The sequence below is a fragment of the Penicillium hordei genome, assembly GCF_028827395.1.
Source record: "Penicillium hordei strain IBT 12815 chromosome Unknown utg000006l_segment0_segment0, whole genome shotgun sequence".
Classification (NCBI taxonomy): domain Eukaryota; kingdom Fungi; phylum Ascomycota; class Eurotiomycetes; order Eurotiales; family Aspergillaceae; genus Penicillium; species Penicillium hordei.
The window spans coordinates 4,460,054-4,485,491 of record NW_026623147.1 but is presented as its reverse complement, the minus strand read 5'-3'; the positions used below and the strand labels follow the sequence as shown (position 1 = coordinate 4,485,491).

General features: G+C 48.1%; 7 protein-coding genes across 7 annotated transcripts; 5 read left to right on the top strand and 2 right to left on the bottom strand.

The window, feature by feature from the left end:
- Positions 1 to 6,435: 6,435 nt before the first annotated feature.
- Positions 6,436 to 6,702, bottom strand: N7537_012289 (uncharacterized protein; the record flags this gene model as incomplete). The annotated part of the gene is given in 2 exon segments (XM_056903343.1): positions 6,436 to 6,630; positions 6,646 to 6,702. The coding sequence occupies 2 exon segments, from the start codon at positions 6,700 to 6,702 to the stop codon at positions 6,436 to 6,438; spliced, it is 252 nt and encodes an 83-aa protein (XP_056748630.1).
- A 116-nt stretch (positions 6,703 to 6,818) lies between these two features.
- On the top strand, positions 6,819 to 8,122 carry N7537_012288 (NADPH oxidase family protein; the record flags this gene model as incomplete). Its single annotated transcript, XM_056903342.1, is given in 5 exon segments — positions 6,819 to 6,923; positions 6,955 to 7,584; positions 7,598 to 7,660; positions 7,779 to 7,968; positions 8,022 to 8,122. The coding sequence occupies 5 exon segments, from the start codon at positions 6,819 to 6,821 to the stop codon at positions 8,120 to 8,122; spliced, it is 1,089 nt and encodes a 362-aa protein (XP_056748629.1).
- Positions 8,123 to 8,899: 777 nt separating this feature from the next.
- On the top strand, positions 8,900 to 9,314 carry N7537_012287 (uncharacterized protein; the record flags this gene model as incomplete). The annotated part of the gene is made up of 2 exons (XM_056903341.1): positions 8,900 to 8,950; positions 8,997 to 9,314. Coding segments are annotated over 2 exons (369 nt in total), but the record flags the coding sequence as incomplete, so codon positions are not given.
- Positions 9,315 to 11,518: 2,204 nt separating this feature from the next.
- On the top strand, positions 11,519 to 12,777 carry N7537_012286 (uncharacterized protein; the record flags this gene model as incomplete). Its single annotated transcript, XM_056903340.1, has 3 exons — positions 11,519 to 11,815; positions 11,903 to 12,390; positions 12,441 to 12,777. The coding sequence occupies 3 exons, from the start codon at positions 11,519 to 11,521 to the stop codon at positions 12,775 to 12,777; spliced, it is 1,122 nt and encodes a 373-aa protein (XP_056748627.1).
- A 278-nt stretch (positions 12,778 to 13,055) lies between these two features.
- Positions 13,056 to 14,195, bottom strand: N7537_012285 (uncharacterized protein; the record flags this gene model as incomplete). The annotated part of the gene is made up of 3 exons (XM_056903339.1): positions 13,056 to 13,426; positions 13,481 to 13,580; positions 13,635 to 14,195. 3 exons carry the CDS (start codon positions 14,193 to 14,195, stop codon positions 13,056 to 13,058), a joined length of 1,032 nt encoding a protein of 343 aa, XP_056748626.1.
- Positions 14,196 to 14,883: 688 nt separating this feature from the next.
- N7537_012284 (uncharacterized protein) lies at positions 14,884 to 17,697 on the top strand (the record flags this gene model as incomplete). Its single annotated transcript, XM_056903338.1, has 2 exons — positions 14,884 to 15,048; positions 17,053 to 17,697. The coding sequence occupies 2 exons, from the start codon at positions 14,884 to 14,886 to the stop codon at positions 17,695 to 17,697; spliced, it is 810 nt and encodes a 269-aa protein (XP_056748625.1).
- A 1,666-nt stretch (positions 17,698 to 19,363) lies between these two features.
- On the top strand, positions 19,364 to 24,792 carry N7537_012283 (ankyrin repeat domain-containing protein; the record flags this gene model as incomplete). The annotated part of the gene is made up of 4 exons (XM_056903337.1): positions 19,364 to 19,442; positions 19,502 to 19,534; positions 19,587 to 24,601; positions 24,670 to 24,792. 4 exons carry the CDS (start codon positions 19,364 to 19,366, stop codon positions 24,790 to 24,792), a joined length of 5,250 nt encoding a protein of 1,749 aa, XP_056748624.1.
- Between the last annotated feature and the right edge of the window lie 646 nt (positions 24,793 to 25,438).

Here is a 25,438-nt window from a genome sequence, read left to right as displayed (position 1 = left end):
TAATTGTTCGCCTCGGCTTGAAGGCGATGCTGCTTCTCCACTGTGGTAGATTTAATGACCATAGTGTATCCGTGTGATAGAAGGGTAGCTTTGACGAGGTAACCTGTCCGACCATAGACGTGAAGTTGTTCAAACCCATGGTTTCGGTTTCGGGTAAGTTGACAGTGAAGCCGGCGTGTAAACTCTTGCGGTCCTATGGAGTGTCTCTGCCCACCGTGGAGTTTCTAGTTGGAGCATTCTTTATCCAGAAGTTCTCGGTTGACTATGCCGCGGATGTAGGCAATTGTGCAATATGGTCGTGTAGATTGCCCGTCTTTTCGAGAGGTCTGTTTGTTGTCTCGACCGGCTCGTGTGCTTTCGCTTTCCTTAGTCGACTGGCGGTTGTTGCCTCGGCCGCGGCTCGACCTGCTGCGAGCCGCTGCTGCGATGGATGGCGAATGCGATTCTTTATCACTGCCGCTGCCTTCGGTCGACGAATGCTTCGGAGTAGATATGCCTGGTTTGCAGCGAGCACGGGATCGTGTATTGTGTGTCTTCGGCTCTAGTTTCTAGTGCGAGGGTCGATAATTGGAGGCTCGCGGGTCTTTACGGAGAGTCTCGGGGATTTTTCTCAATATATCCAGGTATTCGACCTCCTAGGTCTTTAGCTTATCGTGTGCCGTATCATGCTATTCTTGAGACGGAGCTTCGGCGGCTAGCGCTTGAAGGGTGAATGCAAGTACCTGACCGATGGCGGTCCGGTGGAGGCGCCATTCATCGTCCGCCTGCACGTCCTGATTCGGGATACATATGAAATATTGAACAACTGTGGGATTATCATTCGGGATATGGAGAAAAACAAAAGCCTCCCCCGTGCAAATATAGCCGTATTGAACCCTACTGTCGATCATATATGAGAATATCTGAGTGACCATAGCGGCGACTAGGTAGGTGGCATAAAACTCAAACGTGTCGCCTTCCTTATCAATGATATCGCGAGCCAGATCCATCGTGTGTAGACCCGCCACCAATTCGGGGATTGTCACCTTATGCGGCGCTTTAAACTCCACTGTATATACTGGTATTTGCCGTTCATCGGCCACAAGGTGCACGTAGAACTGGTCGGCGCGCCGATTGCGTCTTCGTGTAGTTCCATCCTTTTTCTGTCTCTGCGCCGCTCCTCTCCCCCTTCCTCTGCCTCTTCTTTGCGTAGTGTTCGCTGGTCGTTGGGGTGTCCGCGCTTCCTGAATATTCATTTGCTCTAAGCTGTTCTCTAGTGAAGTTTCTGATGGGTTCGCCCGGTCGTAGAAGGTGACTTGGCCTTGGATTCCAAACTCACGTCGAAGGGGTTCATCATCTCGCAAAGCCTTAATGATATTTTCGACAAAGTTATCCACCGTATCTCGCTCAAAATTCCGAAGAGACGCTTCCGAATAGATCGGCCTGTTCTGGATATTAGTAACGACATAGTCGATTTGGGTATCAGATGGGAATAGTGGGCGCGAGATAAAGGCACCCGTGCGGTCGAATTTCTTCCAGACTTGCTCTTGGAGTTGAGGGAAGTCAAGCCAAGGGACTATGCGCTTGGGGTAAAGTCGGTTCACTGGGTCGGTCGCGTCGCCCTGGGTTGTGAGGGTCGCATCCGTCTCAACTCGGATCGCTTGAGATAAAGAGTTGTGACAGCGATCGAGAAGGCGAAACAGTGTGTTGGGCTGCACTTGCCGCTCTGCCTCTTCTCGCGCCTTCCTCTCTTCTTCTTCACGACGCTCTGCTTCTTCTCGCGCCTTTCTTTCTTCTTCTCGCGCCTTTCTTTCTTCTTCTCGCGCCTTTCTTTCTTCTTCTCGCGCCTGTCTCTCCTCCTCAAGCTGACGTCGTAGCTCGGCGATTGTTTCTTCCATCGCTTGTTGAAATCAGTATTCAGCAAGTAATCGAAAGATGCAAATCGACGTCAACATAGAAGGGGTTCGCTATCTGGCGCGGGGCGTGAGGGCGGAATGCGTCCAGATGTTTACCAAGCAGCTTAGTCACCCCCCCTTGGCGAGTTCAATCATGCCTCAGGCATCACAGGCATCAACATGCTACCGAAAAGGGTGGGTTTAATAACTGATTGCTGCCAAACTTGAACAGTGAGTATTAAAATCTCGTTTTTTATAATTACATAAGAGGATTTAACCATTGGACTAAAAGATCATAACAGCGAGCTGTTCTAGGGCAGTCGCTGGTTCGCTTAAGCCGCAATCGCTTCAGTTCCTGTATCCAGCGGGAAATCTTGCAGTCTTTCGGTGTGGCAACGACTTCCAAGATTTGTTTGATCGAGCCATGGAAAACGAGCAAAGAGTAGGAATGGGATCATATTGGAACATATACTTTAGCGGCTAATAACCTATTATTGACCAACAAACTACTAGGACCCTTGAGCATTTACGTAGGTAATGTTACACTAGAATGACTTAGCAGAAGAGGGAACTACAGAGTTCGCGAATGGGTTAGAAAGTTAGCATGCGATTTGTAGGGTTGGCCTTCTATTCGTTTAGGCTCGCCAGAGCCTCCTCAGTGACCGCTTTAGTACTAAAAGGTCGCTACGCCTTAAGCGCAATGAATCCTATAGCGGGGGATTCCTCCCACTTTTGGACGTCTTGATGTGAGAACTTGCCCGAAAACTTGCCTGTTATTAGCAAATGGACTACGGCCTCATCAAGGGCGGGATAAGGCTTTGCGGTAGGAGGGTTCCTATGTAGGGCGTAGGCAATCATAGCATCCAGCGGGAAACGGGAATTGTTTCTATATACCTGTTAGTTGAGGGGAATGGTACTGTACTGAAAGAATTCTTATATTTTTTTGCCTGCTTCTTTGCTGCACCGAATAAGAAAGCTGGGGCCGAAGTAGTACACACACTACCACCAATATTCACCGATTTTCTTTTCATTGTGGAAAGATTTGTGGAGTTTTCTTTTCTCGACTGGTGTTAGGCCTCTTGAGTTGTAAAGCGTGCTGACGACATTTCTTTTTAGAGTAGTCTCTGCTGTGCCCCGTTGACGTTCACACTCGATTTCTCTGACAAAAAAAAGAAACAGAGAATATCGAGCAACGCGTAGCTTTATATCATGTATGTTATTCTTATTGTGCAGGCGTATTAAATAGGTCATAAGACTAGCACGATTGGGCTTTCGATTGGTATTCGAGGAACTTGAGTCATTCCAGGAAGGGCCGCTCTAGAAACCAGAGACCTTCTAGGTATAGGAGTAGTTTTCTAAAAAGGTAGCGAGGTTGTGTGAATGAAGGCGTTCGCCGGTGCGTTGGACTTCCGCTAGCTGTTGCGAAGTCAGTCGGGAATATACCGATTCCAGAATATCAGGTTTATTCGGTTCACAATCTTTAACTGTTACACTTGGTTGCTCAGGCTCCTCTGGTTGCTTAGGCTCTTCTGGTTGCTTAGGAATAAGGCGGGGCCTGAGGTTCCTAGAGGATTGGTCTGACTGAGATCTAACAGTAAGGGAAAGCTTCCGCTTGGAGCTTGAGTGAAAACCCCTAATTGGTAAGGGCGAGTGAGACGTATCTGGAAGCTTCTTAGGCAGCGTAGATAGGCTATTATTATTAAGCGAAGGAGAAATAGATGTGGAAATGCCACTTTGGGGATTCGAGGTAAAGACGACCGGATTCTCGTCTTCACTCATGGAATCACTAATAGCTAAGTTAATATCCGATTCCCTAAAGCTTTTATTTGAAATTGAACAATCATCAGGGTCACTACCCCTTGCATTGCCAGGAGCATAGTCGGCTCCTTGCTGTGGCTCCAATGAGTATCGTTCACTCGAATTAATGTCGTCAGAGCCAATTGGATTGATAGCACCAATTTCGTCCTTATCGGGAGCATCTTTAACTGTTGGCTGGACTCTCGACAAGGATTATCGGGAGCGTTCGGGTGTTGCGCCTCTCGATTCAATTTCTTCTGGTGTTACTTTTGTTGACCTCTCTAGTGGCCCGATCGTTGGACTCGTTAAGCTGACCGAACGAATATGCGTCTCGTTCTTCGTATATTGGGTGCCTAAGGTTTGTGAAGATCCAGGCCGAGTCGAGGTATATTGGTGGTCATCGTTTAAATCAATGGCGGAGTCGTGAGAAGTCATATCCGAGTTGCTTGGTGAGTTTATGTTTAGGCTGTCCGGGAGGTACTTGTCGAAATCGTTCGGGAAAGATTGATTAGTGTCGGCGGATATATCTAGAAAACAAAGGTAAATTAGGTTAAATCTTCTGAGACGTTGTATTTCTAGGCTTCTTTACCGGACGAGTTTTGGTCGTTCGGTGGAACCACCGAGTCTGACGATACTGTAAGATGGCCTTGATTTGGGCTACCATCGATGGCCGATGAGAAAAATTGTCCAGAGCTGTTGTGCTTCACCTTATAATCGATTAAATAGTCTGTATTAGCTCGAATCTGCTCGTAAAGGCCTATGACCGTTTCTATAGGCAATATCGATTGAAGTTTATAAGAGATGCGGACTGCGTCTAGAATCTATGACAGTGTTAATAAGTGTTAGGTCCTAAGTAGAGTTAAGCCTACCTCTTTCTCTGAATTGTCTCTAGGTAAGAAGTCGAAGCTCCCTTGTTCTCTATAGTGATTGGCCTAGAAGAGTCAGATGGTGCGAGTTCCGATTCGGTGGCTAGCTCACATTGAGAGAAATCTTGACCTGAAGCATTTTAAGGGTAAAGCTTCTAAAGAGGACTAAGGAATTCGATAGTAAGTGATAAACGGGATAACGAGAGCACTTAAGAGATCGCTGATGCACTTTGGGGGAGGAGGGGAGCAACGCTAACTGCGAGGACAAAGTGGGTGCCACTCTTTCTCGGCTTACCTTCGGCTCACCCTCTGCTCACCCTCTGCTCACCTCCTCTGATCGTGGGATTTATTGTGTTCGTAGAGTCGAAACATATGGGATAGAAGGATTTACACAACATTTTGCAAGTGGCTGAGGATATGAAAGGAACTTCACGACAATTTGACGAATTCAACCTCTATAGTTGAAGTGAATGACCATATTCTTTGGTCCTGTTGTGAGTTGTCAAAGGAAAGGAAAAATGATTCTTGTGAATTAATCATACGGGATTAGTTATTGTTAGCTAAAGCAGTTATTATGTGACGGGTATTGTAGACTAATGATGAACGTTAATTTACAATATAATTGCGGGGTGCTTAAAGCACTTAGGGAGCGCTCCCTGAGCGCTTAGGGAGCAAGGCAGGGATTATTCCTCCGGCAGAAAATGCAAATACGCCCTGGGACCTGGTTGTTGGACCTGGTATGAGTCATATAGTGCTGTCTGGCAGGCTTGGCGGGTCTTATCACGTTATTTCATTTCCCAATTTCGTCACGTGTGTTGATCAGTGCGTTATTGCACTTTTTCGTTGTCTACTGGCGCTTATCAAATACGTCCTGATTTAGGACCGCTTAATAAGCGAGCTTTAGCTGCCACTCGGCGAGGCCCTTATCGTCGGTTATTCACTGAGAGAGCTCTAGAAATAGAAAGTTTATCATTCCTTTACATTCTATGCCTATTGAGCGTGGGAATGTGACAATTTTCACTGATCTTAAGTTGCGCTATGACTGGCATACTCTAATATCCACTCCTATAAGATTTGTACCTGATCATATCCTTCGTTGCTTGTGTTTATCCTCGGTCATTAAGTACGACACTTGTCTTTCAATATCTATAGCTTATCGGGTAGGTCGATTCGACCTTTTGAGGCTCCGTTAGGTCAAGTTTTTCCTAGGTTTTCACTAGATTTGTGGATAGGACGAGGGTATTGAGACTCCTGTACTAGTAATTAGTCAGGATACCTGATTTAGGTACAAGAAACAATATGTACCAGATTCGAAAGGTCTCTGAGCCATTGGTTCTGCATGGAGGAATCAAATATATATATTTGCCTATTTTTTCGGATTCGGACGGCCATAAAGACATCGGATTTATATTCTAGGAAAAATTCCTTCGCTTTTTTGAACAAACTTCGCTTACGCCTATATCTTTGCTGAGATTTGGCTCTAACACTCTCTGACTGACGTTTTGCAACTATAGTTTCTTCAGTATAAAATATATACCGAAATGAATATAGTCTGGCTCGAGCTAGAACAGCCTATTATATATTCCTAGGCGGATCCCTGAGGGGCCATGGCAGTTAACTGAAGTGCACTCCCTGCCACCTCTTCCCATAGGGAGGCCCACCGCAGCGAAGGCTTCCTCAGTGACCGTTTATGATATAAAATGGGACTTATTCTCTTATCTCCGTTAGGTAAACCTGCCCCCTCCTTTCCTTCGAAATCGCAATCACATCGTTATATCTCCATATAGAGTATGGAGGTACCTGCCATTTACGCAATTGCTGCGGGCGGCATATTTCTGGCCCTGTTTCTGATACAAATCCGCTATGTCCTAGTTGACTGGATAGAATCATTTTTTGTTTTACTTTCTAGACATCTGACCCTCCCTGTCCTTGTTCGTAGGCATCGAATCCTTGGACCATGGACCCGAGCTGGTATCCTCGTTCATGTCTCTTACATCGCCGTCAATATCGCTCTGGTCTTTTTGCGTACTGAATCGCTGGTAGACTCGGGCCGCCGGGTAGGCGAGCTGGCCCTTATCAATATGATCTTCCCTCTATCAACAGCCTACCTTGGTTTCCTGGCCGGACTGCTTGGAATCACCTGGCGTACTTGTCGTAAGATCCATCGAGCAACCGGTTGGATAGCTGTTGCTCTGCTGTTATTCCACATTATCGTCGAACTTTAAGGCAAAACATCTAGGTTTCCTCTCGCTGAGATATAAAACCTGCTCACTGTGATCGTATGCACCCCTCTCTATATATTGTGGATTTGGCCTTGCTAATAGATGTAGGGTGCTTCTGCACTCGGTATCCTAGCTCTGTTTTCTATTCTATACTTTCGTCGTTGGTCTTATGAAATCTTTCTCCGAAGCCATTAGATACTTGCCGGACTTTTTGTCTATGGCACCTGGCAGCATTTTCCTACCCCTACTAGCTCAGCGAGACTGTACGTCTATGTGGCACTGGGCATCCTGGGGCTAACAACGCTTCTGGAGTTAGCGAACTATTTATATCGCAACGGGATATTTTCCGGCCGTGGTGCTCCTCGAGCCCTTGTATCATTCTTAAGTAAAAAAATACCAGGGGAAAGCGTCCCTAGAATCACAGCTGCAAATATCCAAATCATCTTACCTCGACCAGTGCATGTTGAGCCTGGTCAATATATCAACCTCTGGATGCCGTCGGTAAGTTTGTGGTTATGGACTCAGACGCACCCTTTCACCATTATATCCTGGTCTAGGGGTAGACAGGATACTTTGAAGCTACTTGTGCAACCTCGAAATGGCTTCTCTGCAGATCTCGTACGCTATGGTGCGCTGCCCACGGATAGCTCGGTATTATTCTTAGCCTTATTTACCGGACCTTATGGACTTACCGAAGACGTCGATCCCTACGAAACCACCCTGATAATTGCGACCGGATTTGGGATCGCGACTTCGATCCTGTATCTCAAGAAAATGATTCATGGCTACAATATATGCACGTCCCAAACTCGCCGACTGTATCTGGTCTGGTAGGTAGATTCCATCGGTATGTGCATTGACTACGGTCCTTCGTCCGACCGAAGCTAATGAGAAAGAAATGGTGAGTACGGCCGAAGAGTAGATCAATGATGTCCTTGAAGATGATATTATAGATAAGGGTTATGTTGGTTGAATCTTCTATAGAGTTTGTCCTTGTCACTGATGATATACTACGCTAGATACTCAGTATATCTATTTACGTGGAGCACGGTCTTGCAAATAGCAGAATACCGGTTGGAAAATATGAAAGGATATGCTATTACCAGGGCTTACCTGATTATCGCAAAATAATCTTAACCGAAGCATCTGGGAGTCAGATAGAGAGACTGCCGAACATCCCGGATGAGCTAGGTCGAACACTTGTAATGGGTAAGCAGATTTCTATCAACTCGTGGTTATTACTATTTCTAATATTTATATAGTTTCCGCAAGCGATGGTCTTAGAGATCGCTTACGCGATATTGTAAGAGGCTATCTCCACCAGGGTGTTGAGCTTTCAGAGCTGGAATATCAGCCTGAGTAGGAAAACTACGCGGATTATTACGAATTTCGATAACGGATGCGCGGATGCTGTTAGAATAGTTCATAGTTTAGAAATCACAATTTATTCGTATATTTTGCAAAGTTTATCTTCCTTTTCTTGATGTTGGAGAGACGTGTAACAAAAATTGACCGTGGTCCGTTTCAGTCAAGGTAGTGGTGCTAGCTGATTGGCTATATGCCCTGATTTCGATGCGAGGTGCGAGCGGGCAAACTTCGTGGGTTTAGGGGTCCGTTAGAGATTCTTGCGTAAGATAGCGCTCACTCATATCACCCTTAACTTCCTCTTGGGGTGAGAACCTTTCTCTCGCTCTGAGAAATTCTATGCTTTCGTGTGTCAAAAAGTTTCTGGGCGCGTGCATCATGAGTCTTTCTTGCAGCGACCTGGCGCTTGCGCCCCTGTCCTTCCTGGCGGACCACGATTGCGCCGATTTTAACGATTTCAACGATTTCAACGTGGTTTTTTAGAGACCCTCCTTTTTTGGAGGGTCGGTCGCCCTAAAGCCCTTATAAAACCCTTTGCCGCCTCTTGCTTCCCTCTTCTTCTAGGAAGTCAGGCTGGTATTCTCTCCTTGGCTGCTAAATAGCGTCCTCTCCTTCCGTGTCGAAATTTATCAGCAACAGCTCGCCTTCATTTCCTTATCTGTCATACCTGGATGCCTTTTTGAGCTGTTAAAATCTCAATGACATTTCTCTACGTCGGTCTCTAGGTAAATGCCCATTCTTTAACTTAATAACTTTCCTCTTATTTATTCTAAAGGATTCTTACCCGAAATGCGGTCAAGAGTGGAATGAAGATGATTCCTCTGATGTAAGTGAACCTCATATCGCTTGTGAACGGTGCTCATCAAGGCTAGCTGGTGAACCATTTTGGCAAAAGCCTGGAAAAAGTCGGACTATTAGATAAGGGGCAGATGGCGGAAGTCTTGGAGCGCGCTAAATGGGCTGGCTTTACCCGATGGCATATGCTGACTGCCCTCGATGGGTCGTGTTTCTCGTCAACGTATCGAACCGATTGCTATATCTCGTTTGGTGTCACGGTCAAATTCGAGGTGAGCACTCTCTCCCTAGGCACTCATAGGTGCTGGCAGCTGACGTATCAGGAACACGATGCGGCGATGAACCCTTTCACTTTGGATAGGAAGTATCTTTCAGCTATAAGTCACTCTATATAGTTACTATTCTTCGTTCTAACTTTTGGTAGCTCGTTCGGCGCTTTGGGGCTGATTTGGAACAGCTTCGGAAGTTGACGAGGCCTCAGATGTATACAGTGGCTATTGGACTCGAGTCTGCTGGATTTGTGGATGGTTTTCTGGTATTAGAACCCATTTAGGATAGTTTGGTATCATTAGGTAATACTGACTTCGATAACGTATTTCACAAGCGAGCCGCCCACACAAGCGAGCCGCCCACCCCAACCAACCTACTAATTTCAATCATATATATGTCAACCATAACTCCATTAAATTGAATATACTAAAATAAATCTATCTAGCTGGGCATCTATTAAATCTATGCTCAGTTGATCTGCACCCACTACACCTTGGTGTAGCCCGCGTACGTGGTTCTAAAGCCGGTTCTTCATGTATGCCGGCACCGGCATGGGGTGCTTCATCTGCTTCCACTAGCTCAGGAATCAATTGAGAAGCTTCTTGTACTAAGAGGCCTTCTTCTGTAGGTATCTGCCTCCGGGATCTAGTACGCTTTTGCTTCTGCTTCTCGTTGGCGGCGCGTAATTCCTTGTTTTCTTTAGCGAGTAAGATAGCACCTTGCATTGTAAGACGGAAGCCTTTCACAAGCTGGTTTAATGCACGATCTGACGGGCTAGGCGGGCTTCGAGATCTTGTACGAAGTAAAGCTTTAATTGATGAAGCTTGTCGACGTAGGTCTTTCTCTGTAAAAGGGGTTTTTGGGGTAAAATTCCGGCTTGATTCACTACCCCGGCTGGTAGGGGGGTCGGGGTTCGGAGCCGGATATTGAGCTTTGAAATCACTCGGTCGGGTCCAAATGGTACTAAACCGGCTGCTGCGAAGCTATTTTTAATCGTCTCCGATTTAAAAGCTTCAATTCGTGCGTGGGGGTATGCTTCGAGGAAGTCAAGTTTATCAATATAGTTGATCCTATTCCGCATCTTGATTTCAACCATCCGACCGTACGTACGTTTTAACACCGCAAAACAACCAATATCAAGAGGTTGTAAAAGATGAGATGAATGAGCTGGCATACAGATTGGTATCACCTTATTTTGCTCACAAAGTTCATCAAATTTAGGTGTTAAATGACTTCCGTGGCCGTCAAGTATTAAGAGCCGGTATACCCCCTTCGTACGTATAGTACTAGGAATAAAGAGCTTTTCAAGCCAACGAAGGCTAATTTCATCGGAAGTCCAGCCATTAGGACTAACTTCAAGACGCCAATCCTCCGGGAGGCCGTCGAACCATGATTCAATAAAGACTTTGCCTTTAAAGATTATACACGGAGGAAGCACCCATCCAGAAGCATTTATACATTCAATTGTAGTCACCCATTCACGATTTCCAGGTTGTAAAACCGGCCTCCGACCGTAGTATTCACTCCTCGTAATAACCTTTGTAGTTGCAGTTAATCCCATTGCGAAGCCGGTCTCGTCAAAGTTATAGATATCGTCGGAATCGATTCCATATTGAAGGATTGTCTTTTGAACCAGATTAAACCACTCCATAATGATTTTAGGATCTTCACATTTCGCACGCTCGTAGTTATACCGTTTCGAGAATTGGGAGGAGAGGAGAGGACGCCTTTTAACAAAGTTCGTAACCCAATTTTGGCCGACCGAAAGAACCGGGGTAGTTCCACGCTTTTGAAGAAGAAGATCGGCCATTTCTCGTACCATAGAGGGCCGGGGGGCTGCTCCACGTAGATCCATAGAGAGAATCCATTTTTCAAGAGAATCCTCTTCAATTTGGGTCAATTTAAATGAATTAGCGCGTGTAGTACTTCGTTGAGTACAGCCGGATAGGCGGTCGCGTAAGGTTGTACGTGGTATATCAAAGCGGCGTGCTATTTCACGAATTGAAGAGATTTCTCGATTCTTAAAAGCCTGGATAGCTAGTAAGATCCTACCCTCTTGCTCTATTGAATCTTTAGAGCTTCGGGATCGAATTGGTGGCATGGTAGGTGGTTGAATTGACTAAGTGCTAATCTATGGACGCGTTTTGGTTGGGGTGGGCGGCTCGCTTGTGTGGGCGGCTCGCTTGTGAAATACGTTACCGATCTTTCTCGCCTTATCTAACTATTCACCGTCTTTGAAGGGAACTGCGCCACCGATGCTATTCAACCCGCTCTATGTCTACCACCTCAGCCTCCTATCAGCCCTTGTCTAACACCCGACGCATTATCAATGTTCGCTGATTCTCTATCGCGGATGGATAATCTGAATTCACCGGAGACTTCCTGTCCGAATCTAGACGAAAGCACGCTTCCTAACTCGGAGCCAGATACCGCGATAGCGTCGCCCATACCTGTCTTCGCGCCTGGTTTCGATAAGGGCCTTTTATGCTATCCGACGCCGCCTTCTTTTGACGTTGAAGAACTTAGTGTGAGGCAGCAACCTATTCCCCTGGAATTTAGACGGCTCTCGGATACTCAAGCAGAAAGCATGAATGAGCCCATCAGCACCCGAGAGGACCATCCAGTCGTTCCAATGACGCTTAATTCCTCGGAAGAAAGCTTAAAATGTTTACTACGTTCTTGCGATGCTACGCTCGATGACAATCGTACTTAGGGCATTCTCGACACTAGCGCCGATTCCCTCTTCGCGAAGGATCTTGATCAAATACTACGTCCACTGTTTGACTATTGGGATTCCTATAAGTCACTTGAACTGCCGGCTCTGGGACTTCCAGTACAATGGAGAGGCATAGACGCAGCTGCGGACTACCTTCGAATGCTTGATTACGAGCAGAAATCACCTTATTTGAACCCCATCGCAAAGCGTATCGGGCAGGTATTACTATACTTCAATTACGAGGAGCTTTGCAGACACCCAAACAGGCACCTTTCCTGTTCCTCGTCAAAGGCCAATACAACTCAAGTGCTGAATAGTATCCTCGCTGCTTATTGGGACGATCCCCGCTATTCGAAATCACTGCAGTGCCGGCGCGATAGGGTAACAGGCTACCATGTTCGCCGCGGCAGATGGTGGTGGAGGCTTGCAGGTACTCTAGGAGTCGGCATACTTTTGCTGGGCAATACTTCTTTGGTTGACGTCATGTATGTCCGCCGTTGGTTCATCGCGTGGTTTGGCTGACCCGTATAAATAGGTGCAACAAGTCGTTCACTAATCCTCAGATTCAAGCTTTCGTCGCTTTCTCTCAGAAAACACGCCCGGGGACTGTGCGTACATTCGAAGCGTCAGAGTCTATAGTAAAATCTCTTATGTTTGGACAAGTGACGGACGATCTTCATGAACTTCTCTTCAACAATGATGCCGGTCTCCTCCGGCCAGCAGAACTAGTGCGCATTCAGAATGAGGACGAACAAGCATTAAAAGTTCAACTTTCCCAGGATTTCTGGGAAGCAGTGGACGCCGAAAAGTATGCAATGCGCAAAATGACGAATCTTCTCGGCTGGGATTCCGACAACGTAGCACTAATGTGACGAGTGACTCCCGAAGTCGTGAATCTTTTAAATAAGCACAGATAAAGCATCAATCGTTGATTCCCCCTCACATTATACTATTGTTGCCGAATGCTCTTGTCGTACCTGAAATTTTTGTTCTGCTGTCATACACGAAAGACTCAATTTGTTTCTAAAGCTCAGTTACAGTATAACTGCAATATATGCCACGTTAAATGTCCTCTCTTGTCCCAACTGCTTCTAAAGACTTTAGACTGTGCACCCTAACCTGCTCCCATCCTTTACGCTGGATTCCCGTTTTAATTCTGTGTGTACGAGTAGAACGTACGAGCGGATATCAGAGCAAACCAGGCCAGGCCGATGAGATCGCCGGGACTCCACCGAATTTCTGTCAAAAAGGGTTGCTGAAAAACAGTAAGCGAGTTCAGAGCGAAGTTACTGGGCGGCTCACAAACCTTTTTCAGTTCTTCAAAGGAGCTGGCTGAGGTAATCGCAGAAAGAAATTCTATGGCAGCTGGACAAGCTGACCAGCGTTCAAGATCATCAATACCGACTGCCCCGTCGTCCTTGGCGTATTTTTGCATCAACTCCATCATGATTCTCGACACAGGCGCTAGGTCACTCGTTTGGACTCGGCTTGTCTGCCAGGGGATACAGCAATCAACCCGCGCTGTTCGTTCTGTCAGGCAACATTTCCGAAGAGGCGTCCTTGCATTCGGCTTACCGATCTTGACCTCCCCACTAAGATTCATGAGAATGCTGGAGCAATCCAAAGAAGTATGACGGAAGCCCTGGGCTACCAAATGAGCTAGTCCTTCCAGAAACTGCACTCTGTCAACGGTTCAGTCGTTCTGTGAAAAGATGTTTAAGGCACAGACCTGGGACATAATAGCAGCCAGCTGTTGCTGGTCTGGGAAAGCCTTGCAAGCAACAATATGATCCAGTGACAACGGGTCAAATTCGCTTAGAGTGTACAGGGAACCAGAGGTGCAAAAACATTCCCAGACGGAAGCAACATTCTTATGATTTGTCGAACGGAGAACTTTAAGGATTTTGTCGCAGTCTATGCTTGAGAATTGACGAATCGCCCGTGCAGCACGCCCATCGGAAGACCGGACGCATACAATAACTGTTCCAGCTAGATCACACTCGTAGTGTTTCTTGTAAGTGTCCCAAGGGGACTCGTTCCGCAAATTAAAATCCGAGCTAGTACGGCTGTTCGCTTGAAGAGCCAAGGCTCGTGGCGAACCTCTGATGACCTTGCCGCCAGGCTCTGGAGGTGAGGATGGAGGGGATTTAGTTGGGTGGGAACTAGGAACGAAATTGCCAGACTTCGATTTGGGGTCGGAAAATTGCGATACTCCTTTATTCTCGGATAGAAGCAGTGCAACCTGAGACGGTTGGACTCTTGTAGCTCGATTGTCAGCATTCGACTTCATGATGGAGCTGCTCACAGTTGGATCCAGGTGAGAAAGTAAAGAAAAAATAGCTTTGCAAAGCATTACTTGTAGTCTTTTAACGACTCCCTGACGTGATGTACTGCGGGTTACTGAGGGGCCCTGTAGGGGTGGGGCAACAAAGAAGTACCACGCTAGGCAGATTGGCTGAATTTGGCCGGGGCAAGTATAAATAAAGCTCGATCCTGAGTTATGCCGTGAGATCCTATTCTTTCCTGTTGCTTTATCTTGCAATGAGCCGCGTTTTGTTTACCGAAGAAGAGGTGCAACTGGCAAGTAAGCGGCAACTGAAATATATTGGAACAGCGAAAGTCAGTATTAGTCAAATCCAATTCGATCCTCCTTTGCCTCGGGATCTAGATCCTAAAAATTTGGATCGACTTCGTAGGGTCTTCCGCTAGAACCATTGTCGCCGTCTGGATGTTGACAATCATGTCCCTGCTATCGTGTCGCCACATGATCTCGCTAATGCGTTGAGGAAGGCTAACATATCACAGCAGTCACTATTAACGACGGATGCTCGTTAACTACCTAGAATTAGTTTTCTGGACGGGCAGTTACTTGGGCTTTATGGTCGTCACTGTGTCTAGGCCGGAGCTGAGGTGCTACCTCCCGCTGATCGTTGGTGGACGGTGGATCTTTACTCCGATGGTAACTATGCCGAGAAAAGATGGCTAATTATGTGCTAACAATTATGGTAGATATTGGCGTAGAGCTCAGAACTTCCTTGGTGGAGGAATACGCCAACGAAAGGAAGCCGACCGACGGTGAAATCTATCGTAAGATTCGACAATACGAGGGCGATTACGATGAAACCTTCCGGGAGCGATGGTTTGTACGTCTATCGCGCAGTAACTAAGAGCGTTTGGATCAGTTGGATAATAAGAAAAACCGCCGCATTCGAGGTGCTTTTGATAGGCTATTGACGATTCCTGGGCTTTGGCCGGGGGGATGAGAATCAGTGTACTTTATAGACTGATAGCTTCCGGATGTATTGAAGTGAGTTCTAGAAACCTGGCTTCCTTCTATCCTTGCTGATTGAACGCTTCGTTCGTTATAGGAGACTATAACTTATCTGTACCATATCTGGGACTTCTGGTCCTCCCTGGTCGCTTCGGACCACGCCTTACTGAAGAAGATCGACTAGAATACCGTGAATTCCCTGCAGCTGCTGGCGCCCGGTAAATCACGTACTGATGGGGGAACTGCCTGTGGAATGATCCTAAGCGGCCAAGCTTTTGCCGAGTTTAGCGACGAGGAGCGACGGATCATATGGTCCCGAATGTAGAATTTTGATGGCCTGATCCCGTCTTTGTATACCTTTTTCGAAGACTTTAAGTACCTGGAGGCCTGTGCCCACTGTGTTAAGCGGCTCTGTGGTCTAATCGATATGTCGATCTGGAGAACCATGAGTTCAATATTCATTCTACCCTCAGAAGAGGGAACCGCGACATTAGGAGCAGTGGATTCGCTTATCTAGACATCAGAGTCTACTTTCCGACGCTAATAAGCAACTGATATAGAACGCCTCGAGACAGGATATCTACAAATATAGCTTTACGCGATGAGACACTATACCTTGATGCCCCCGGACCTAAAGAGCGATGACGAGTTGTTAGCAAAATCAACTCGTTCTAAGCCCGATGAGAGGGCGATTTACGAGATGGCTGAACTCGCTCACTAGCTTGGCTTTCAGTCCACTGAAATCGATGCACTGATTAAGAGCTCCCCCGATCATCAGATCGCACGATCGGCTCTCCTATAAGCCCGAAAGCCCAACCGGTATCGATACGATAGCTAGGATTTTGATCTTTTGGTCAATTAGATTGTAAGCTGTTTCGCCAAGGCTATTTCCGACCGACTGGAGCAGCCTTAGGGTCTTCTGGCGGATAGCGCAATGAAGCTAAAGACCCGTGCCGGGGAACCCCAAACACGGACTCATAAGCAAGATGGACCCTTGCTTTTCTTGGACCGTTTGTACGCTGATGTTGAGGTTGCCGACAATGTCACTAGCTTTTTCGTCCGCCGTTGTGTATATTTTGCATTTTTCGGAAAGTCTGCCTAGGTTGCGACTAGCAATGTTAACTAAGCTGAGGACAATGATCTAGATCAAGGGATGGAGGAGATGCCTCCTTCGCCAATGTTTGTCGAAGAGGACGGCCCCCCTGTTACTTATACGCCCGCACCAGACCCCTATCTACCTCACGAGTAACAGGGGGAGCCACAGCAGCAGATAGCTGAAGTGATTATAGGGCGAGGAGGCAGTGGAAGTCAGCAGCTATTGCGGACGGACTAAAAAGAAAACGCGAGGCGTCGACGAAGGCGAAATTATCAAATATACCGAGCTGTCTCGCGCCCGGCGGGGGATATGGACTAAGAGCCAATGGAGTTGGAACTGCTAGACGTAAATCATGACTAGGTTATGTTAAACCAGAGCAGTTCGCCTGAAGAAAATTCTATGTCAGTCGGGCCTTAAAGCCAGCCGGAGCCGGTCGAACTAGCGACGGCTATCACGCTTTTTTCCCCTGCCTCTGCTGTGCTAGATGTTGAAGACAGTAGGAGTGACTGTATACGAGTCTCCCTAGACGTAGTTCCGCTCGTAGAGGACCAGGAAGAGCAAAAAATGGCCGAAGAGGCTAATAAAGACGATGCTCCAGACGAGTAGACACGGGTCGACGGTGAAGTTCGGCGAGTTTCTCCAGAATCAGAGGCAAACAATTCCTTAGTGTACAGCCAACCCCCACCGGAAAATCTAGATGAATTTCTTGCTAGTTTAAGAAGAGCTCAGGAAGAACAGGAACAATTAGAAGAGAGGTTGGAAAATGAGCGGCTTTATTAGGAGCTCGGCGAACTAGAGCAACCACGGAACGGGAAGCCTTCTCCACAAGAAGACAGACAGGATTTATCGCCACTGCGCCTTAAGTACCGATCCGAGGAACCCGCGTATAGGTATGTCGTGGATGCCGTAGTGGCTTCAGACGCCATTACCTACGAAGCGTTGGTAGAACCTCTACGCCTAGGAACGCTAGGATCTGCGATAGATCCCCACCCCACTCCTCCAGTTGCTGAAGATACCTCTGTCCCAGATTCCTCCGTGGCCGGTCTTATGCCCTTAAGGGCGGTCGAGCAGCGGCCCCCTCAACAGTACATTGAGATCGAGCTCTGGTCCCTTGAACGAGGAGAGTGGAGACGGTCAGACCGGCTCCGCGTCGATCCGTTAGATCCATCGCCGCTAGAACGAGTCGCGCAAAAGTATTTATGGAAGAATTATTCCCTATACGATAAGAATTTGCACAACCTGAGGCCAGCCCAATGTTACCGTGCAGCGACAGCTGATGGCAGTAACGCCTTCTTCATAGTTTCCGAGTATGAGGAGAAGAAGCTTGCGGCAGAGGGTCGAGTTGTAAAGGAGAAGAAACTCCTAGGTATGGCATCTCGAGTATTAGACCGGGTAGAGGGTGGAAGGTATCCTAGGTTCTCATGAGATACTCCTTTCAGGTCCTTAATAGACCTATGTGGCTTGAAATAAGAGCGTACTGCAGACAAGATATATGACACCCTGAGAGGAATCTAATAGGTGTGGTACTGAGATGAAAGACTGCTTTTGTGTCTATGATAGAGCTATGCAGAGTATCCTGTAAATGGTAACATAAAAGGACGTTGATAACAGATTGTTTTTAGCTAGCTCATTTCAGGAGTCAGGATCACATAAAAGGCAGAGAATAAGAGGCTCTTTCCGAGAGGGCTCAGCATATGGGAAAATCCTCTTGAGAGGGAATCAGTCACAGTTGGGCCTGCTGAAGAGCATAGGCGACATAGAAGGCTACACGTCATATGAACTGGCTCTTCGTGCCACTTCTCTTCTAGTCCAATCATTCTAGGCCCAGACCAATCCTGAGATGGTCTAGAGGTCACCATACGGGTTGCGACCGCCGGTTTAGCCGGACGCTGTTCAGTGAGGACTGATTTCATTGGATCATCAGCCTGCTGTAGCAGCGGGTCTCTGCGGTGGCTTTTATTGGATGTCAGTATAGCAGCGCTCTGGGGACGCTAGACAGTACCTTATCAGATATAATCCATCCTAATTTGGGGAATTATCTTCGGCAATCTCGTCAATAAAAATACAGAACTTGGAGCAGCCTCAGTGATGCGACCACGTTCTGAGTGACACGTGGTAGTTTGGTTATTCGACATATGCATGTCGAGAACACGTCGCAGACTACCCTGCACTTGCATGCATGAACCGCATCACCGTTCCTTCCCCTCATCATGAGACCTAGTTTGTTGGCTTCGAAACTAAATACGGAAATATATAAGCCCTGTCTTCTCTTGACACAAATTGGAGGCCAGTCGGTTTTTCGGTCCTTCCAGACGCCCTCGAGCCAGTGTATCAAAGCCATATTTCGTTATGTCTTCGATCGATTCATCATCCTTGGATTCAGGCAAGCATGATTCCTTGCCTTTGGTCAATAGTGGCAGCCTAGAAAATTTCATCAAATATATGGGTATACTAGCGTCAAGCTCTGAATCTCAGTTCGCATCGGCCGTGCTTGGCGAGATCACCCAACAGCGTGAGCAGAATCACTTCCAAGATGAAGAGCTGAAAAAGCTTCGAAGGGAGATTCTCGAAATCAAGGAAACAAAAAGAACTACGGTTGAAGATATGTTTCGCTTGTGAAATACGTTAGAGTTGTCAACATTGGTCATCTATACCATACATTGTTCGTACACCAGCTTTCTGTCAGTTAGTTTAGGGGTTGGTTTCTGCAACGGGGGTACAGTATGTCCGGAAATCGGTGTCATCCCCATACTCTTTCATTGTTCCCCGAACCATAAATGCCAAGATACACTAAGCTACTTTCGGACAAGCTACATCAGCCTCATTTGTTATTGGACCGTACCGTAAATGACCGGATTATCGTATTGGCGGGGAAATTGTTTATTACCTGTAAGGCCAAAAGTTGCAGCCTGAGGCCCCACATTTAACTTCCCAATCCCCACACTGAGCGGTGCAACGAACCATGGCTCCTAACTTAGTAAGGTTTAGCGCCCGGCGGTCACCTGAGAGCGGGGCAAACGGTAACCATGACTTTCAGGTGGAACTTTCGCTCGGCTCAGCGCAGCCCCATTTTACGCACTGAATATTCAGCATGAGCTCGACATCTTTTGGCAGTGCGAACACGGGCGTTCAACTTGTCAATAACCATGGGACAATTAATATTTCATCTGGTGTGTGTGTCAAAGTCCCTGGAAAGCCGTGATAAGTTGACTAACACTTTTTGGCCCAGACCGGCCGGAAAATCCTGTACAGACAGACAACGGTTCGCTCCGCCCTGTACCAGTCAAAGAAAACCTGACTTACCATGGATGCAGAGCTGCTCAGATCACTAGCATTCCCACAGATGCTAGATCGGAGGGACAATATCGAGCTATGTCACACGAATACCTGCCAATGGATTTTAAATCTAGACGAGTATCAGTCCTGGAGAAATCAGCCTTGTGGTCTACTATGGATTAAGGGCAAGCCGGGTGCGGGCAAATCGACCTTGATGGTTTTCCTGCACGACAGACTCAAAGGATTACAGGACGGGAGCCAGGGTATCATTCGGCTCGACTTTTTCTTTACCGCTCGGGGCGTGGAGATGCAACGTACACCGCTTGGAATGCTTAGATCGTTATTGAACCAGATTTTCGACCGTGACGCGACCGTACGCCCTCAGGTGCGCGAGATCTATGAACAACGATGTAGGCAGTTTGGGTACGGAGAACGCAAGTGGGAATGGCCGCAAACGATCCTTGAAGAGTTATTGGCAACTACTATCCTGGCATCAGCCAACGAGCAGCCTGTGACTATCTTTGTGGATGCTCTAGATGAGGCTGGGGCCGAGTCCGCTCAAAAGCTTGCAGCATATTTCCACCGTCTTGTTGATCGTGCTGACAAAAAGAAGCTACCCCTTCAAGTCTGCATCTCATGTCGACACTATCCTATCTTGGAAAGTGCCCGGGCAAGAGCGATACATGTCGAAGACCACAATCAAGATGATATTGCTACATATATCAAGGATATGCTTCTTGAGACAGAGTTGGGAGATATACCTAATCAAGAGATGAGAGAGGTGTTGATAGAGGAATTGACCCAGCATACCAAAGGTGTGTTCCAGTGGGCCCATCTTATAATGCCCCTTGTCAAGCAAAAAGTTATCGAAGGGGAGTCAATCAGCGATATCCGTGATTGGTTGGGAGATGTCCCAGCCGATCTAGAAAACGTCTACATATATATCCTGAGCAACGTGATCACGGCTAGGAATCGAGACCAGTCATTCCTATTCTTTCAATGGGTGTGCCTGGCCGAGCGGCCCTTGACTATACTTGAAATACGATACGCATTGGCGGCTAAGAATGCTCAAATAAAGTCGTCTCAAATTGAATGGAAGAAGCTCGACGGCTTTGTTAAAAGCAATGAAAGCATGAAGCGCAGAGTGAAGGCTCTTTCTGGTGGAATGGCAGAAGTAGTCTCAAGTGGGAATGACAAGGAGACCGTACAGGTGGTTCACCAGTCGGTCAATGATTTCTTGCGGGCAAAAGGACTGGCTCTTTTATACCGTGGCATCAGCGCTAGTATGGGGTCCGTGGATATGGACAATATTCTCTTTCAGTCTCAGGCAACTCTGTACCGATCGTGCCTAGTATATCTTGCTACGATCTGTTCGGACAAACAAATGAGTAACTTTGGGGGCTCAAAGGGGAAGCTTGTCAGTGATCACCCGTTTCTGAACTATACGACTATCAATCTCTTTGTTCACGCAGAAAAAGCTGCCGGCTCTCGAGGTGCCTTGCTGCACAATGAAAAAGAAATCCTTCAACGAATGATCAGTTCTTGGGTCAAAATCTACCAACACCTTGATAGTTATAACAAAGCATGTCCACCCACAGGCACAACAATTTTACATATGGGTGCCGCTGCCAATTTGGTTGACGTGATAACATCTGCGTGGGCGGATGATGAGGATATAGAGAAGAAAAACAAAGCTGGGGATACAGCGTTGCATTTCGCAGCACGAGCAGGGCACACAACGGCCGGCAAAATACTGCTGGAAAGAGGAGCAAACCGAGAAGCGAAAAATAACGATGAGGCGACTCCTTTAATTGAAGCGGCCAAGCATGGACACTTGGGATTTGTGGGATGGCTTCTGAATAAGGGGGTGGAGATTGAGACAGAAGGTGGGGCCGCGCTACAAAAAGCTTCATTGGAAGGTCATAATACAATTGTAGAGATCCTGCTCGATGCCGGGGCCGATGTCAACGCCCAGGGTGGTGGATACGGCAATGCTCTACAGGCCGCTGCTGCTTCATTGAGGAGGACGGCTGAGACGGTCAAGATCCTGCTTGACGCCGGGGCCGATGTCAACGCCCAGGGTGGTAAATACGGCAATGCTCTACAGGCCGCTGCTGCTTCATTGAGGAGGAGGGCTGAGACGGTCAAGATCCTGCTCGATGCCGGGGCCGATGTCAACGCCCAGGGTGGTGAATACGGCAATGCTCTACAGGCCGCTGCACGGAGAGGCAGTGCTGAGACGGTCAAGATCCTGCTCGACGCCGGGGCCGATGTCAACGCCCAGGGTGGTAGATACGGCAATGCTCTACAGGCCGCTGCATTGAGTGGAAGTCCTGAGAAAGTCAAGATCCTGCTCGACGCCGGGGCCGATGTCAACGCCCAGGGTGGTGAATACGGCAATGCTCTACAGGCCGCTGCTGCTTCATTGAGGAGGAGGGCTGAGACGGTCAAGATCCTGCTCGATGCCGGGGCCGATGTCAACGCCCAGGGTGGTGAATACGGCAATGCTCTACAGGCCGCTGCATGGAGAGGCAGTGCTGAGAGGGTCAAGATCCTGCTCGACGCCGGGGCCGATGTCAACGCCCAGGGTGGTGAATACGGCAATGCTCTACAGGCCGCTGCATTGAGTGGAAGTCCTGAGACGGTCAAGATCCTGCTCGATACCGGGGCCGATGTCAACGCCCAGGGTGGTAAATACGGCAATGCTCTACAGGCCGCTGTATCCAGTGGAAGTCCTAAGAAAGTCAAGATCCTGCTCGATGCCGGGGCCGATGTCAACGCCCAGGGTGGTGAATACGGCAATGCTCTACAGGCCGCTGCTGCTTCATTTAGTAGGAGTGCTGAGACGGTCAAGATCCTGCTTGACGCCGGGGCCGGTGTCAACGCCCAGGGTGGTAAATACGGCAATGCTCTACAGGCCGCTATATTCAGTGGAAGTCCTGAGAAAGTCAAGATCCTGCTCGATGCCGGGGCCGATGTCAACGCCCAGGGTGGTGAATACGGCAATGCTCTACAGGCCGCTGCATGGAGAGGCAGTGCTGAGACGGTCAAGATCCTGCTCGACGCCGGGGCCGATGTCAACGCCCATGGTGGTGAATACGGCAATGCTCTACAGGCCGCTGCATGGAGAGGCAGTGCTGAGACGGTCAAGATCCTGCTCGACGCCGGGGCCGATGTCAACGCCCAGGGTGGTGAATACGGCAATGCTCTACAGGCCGCTGCTGCTGCTACTGCATTGAGTAGAAGTGTAGAGAGGATGAAGATCCTGCTCGATGGCGGGCCCGATGTCAACGCCCACGGTGGTGAATACCGCAATGCTCTACAGGCCGCTGCATTGAGTAGAAGTGCAGAGACGGTCAAGATCCTGCTCGATGCCGGGGCCGATGTCAACGCCCAGGGTGGTGAATACGGCAATGCTCTACAGGCCGCTGCATGGAGAGGCAGTGCTGAGACGGTCAAGATCCTGCTCGACGCCGGGGCCGATGTCAACGCCCAGGGTGGTGAATACGGCAATGCTCTACAGGCCGCTGCATGGAGAGGCAGTGCTGAGACGGTCAAGATCCTGCTCGACGCCGGGGCCGATGTCAACGCCCAGGGTGGTGAATACGGCAATGCTCTACAGGCCGCTGCATGGAGAGGCAGTGCTGAGACGGTCAAGATCCTGCTCGACGCCGGGGCCGATGTCAACGCCCAGGGTGGTGAATACGGCAATGCTCTACAGGCCGCTGCATGGAGAGGCAGTGCTGAGACGGTCAAGATCCTGCTCGACGCCGGGGCCGATGTCAACGCCCAGGGTGGTGAATACGGCAATGCTCTACAGGCCGCTGCATGGAGAGGCAGTGCTGAGACGGTCAAGATCCTGCTCGACGCCGGGGCCGATGTCAACGCCCAGGGTGGTAGATACGGCAATGCTCTACAGGCCGCTGCATTGAGTGGAAGTCCTGAGAAAGTCAAGATCCTGCTCGATGCCGGGGCCGATGTCAACGCCCAGGGTGGTGAATACGGCAATGCTCTACAGGCCGCTGCTGCTTCATTGAGTAGGAGTGCTGAGACGGTCAAGATCCTGCTTGACGCCGGGGCCGGTGTCAACGCCCAGGGTGGTAAATACGGCAATGCTCTACAGGCCGCTATATTCAGTGGAAGTCCTGAGAAAGTCAAGATCCTGCTCGATGCCGGGGCCGATGTCAACGCCCAGGGTGGTGAATACGGCAATGCTCTACAGGCCGCTGCATGGAGAGGCAGTGCTGAGACGGTCAAGATCCTGCTCGACGCCGGGGCCGATGTCAACGCCCATGGTGGTAAATACGGCAATGCTCTACAGGCCGCTGCTGCTGCTACTGCATTGAGTAGAAGTGTAGAGAGGATGAAGATCCTGCTCGATGGCGGGCCCGATGTCAACGCCCACGGTGGTGAATACCGCAATGCTCTACAGGCCGCTGCATTGAGTAGAAGTGCAGAGACGGTCAAGATCCTCCTCGATGCCGGGGCCGATGTCAACGCCCAGGGTGGTCAACATGGATCTCCTCTCTTGGCAGCTATTTACTCAGGCCATGCTGATCTTATTGAAATCCTTTTTCATGCTGGCGCAGATATTGGCCTTGCAGATGCGCTCGACCAGACCCCTCTTCACATTGCAGCTTCAAAAGATATGGCTCACCTTCTCTTTCGATTTCCGCAACTTGCGTCAGCTATCAACAAGCGCAACAAGCTCCTGCAAACCCCTCTCCACTTGGCTATCTGCTTTGGTCACATCCACTTTGCTATAAAACTTCTTCATCTTGGTGCCGACCCTTCTCTTCCAGACGGCTATGGCAGACATGCTATGGACTGGGCCATCGGGCAAGGAACTTTGATGCGGGAAATACTTGAACGTTGTCCTCGGCTCTCATTGACACCTCACAAAATTCAAGAATCAATTGTACAACAATCACTCTTCTACCTCTCCGATCATCTTCCTGGGCTCACCCCGAACTATGCATGGTTCATTTTGCAACAATTAGCTCGCTATTTCTTATTTCTTCATGACATCAACAACGCACGCCATCTCTTTCAGGTTTGCCTTTCTTATAATACCTCCCTTGCCACCCATATGTGCAAGGCTATATGCAATTTCTGTGATAGGCCTATCACTGGGCCTCGTTCTGTATGCAGAATCTGCGCGAATATGGATATCTGTTCTTCCTGTGTACTCAAGCACCCTTTTCATCACAGATTAAATCCAGATCAGAAGCACGAAGTCTTTGAGATGCCTGGCCTGCCTGATAACGAGTCTCAACTCACTGGACCAGTGTCACAGCAGCTGATTTACTTCCTCAATCAACATTCTTATGAGCCTCTCGGGGAAAACAATAACCAGTCTGAGATGAAGCCATCGAAAGATTCCTCATCTTTACTATCACGTGAAAAGAACGCCCTGGTTCTAAACACTTTGTTAAAACCGGTAGTAATATTCTCTGCGATCTTGTTCGGGCTGCTAGCTACTTTCTTAGGGTCTTGGTACTTTTAAAGCTGTTTTAACTTAGTCCGTATGCTCAGCATGTCCCTTTTTTACTGCACAGGCTGCAGGAAAAATACATCTGTATGGGGGGCTTCCGGCTGTAAACTATTCTGTTTCTCGTTTGTAGCTGAGAATCTTCTGTACAGCCTAATGTTTAGGAAATGCCAGTAGCTGTTCAGTAATGCAGCCATTCCCCTTGCTTTATTTTTATGAGTTTACGTATTTCAATATATATTCCAGCTAAGTGATTTATAAATGTGCAAAGCATGAATGTAGTAATAAGTCGAAGAGATACGTAAAATACATAGTGGATTAGACTATCGAGATATATAACCTATATGGGTCAAGTATAAACTTTGGATTCGATCGGAGGCCTACCGAAAAGAACTTATT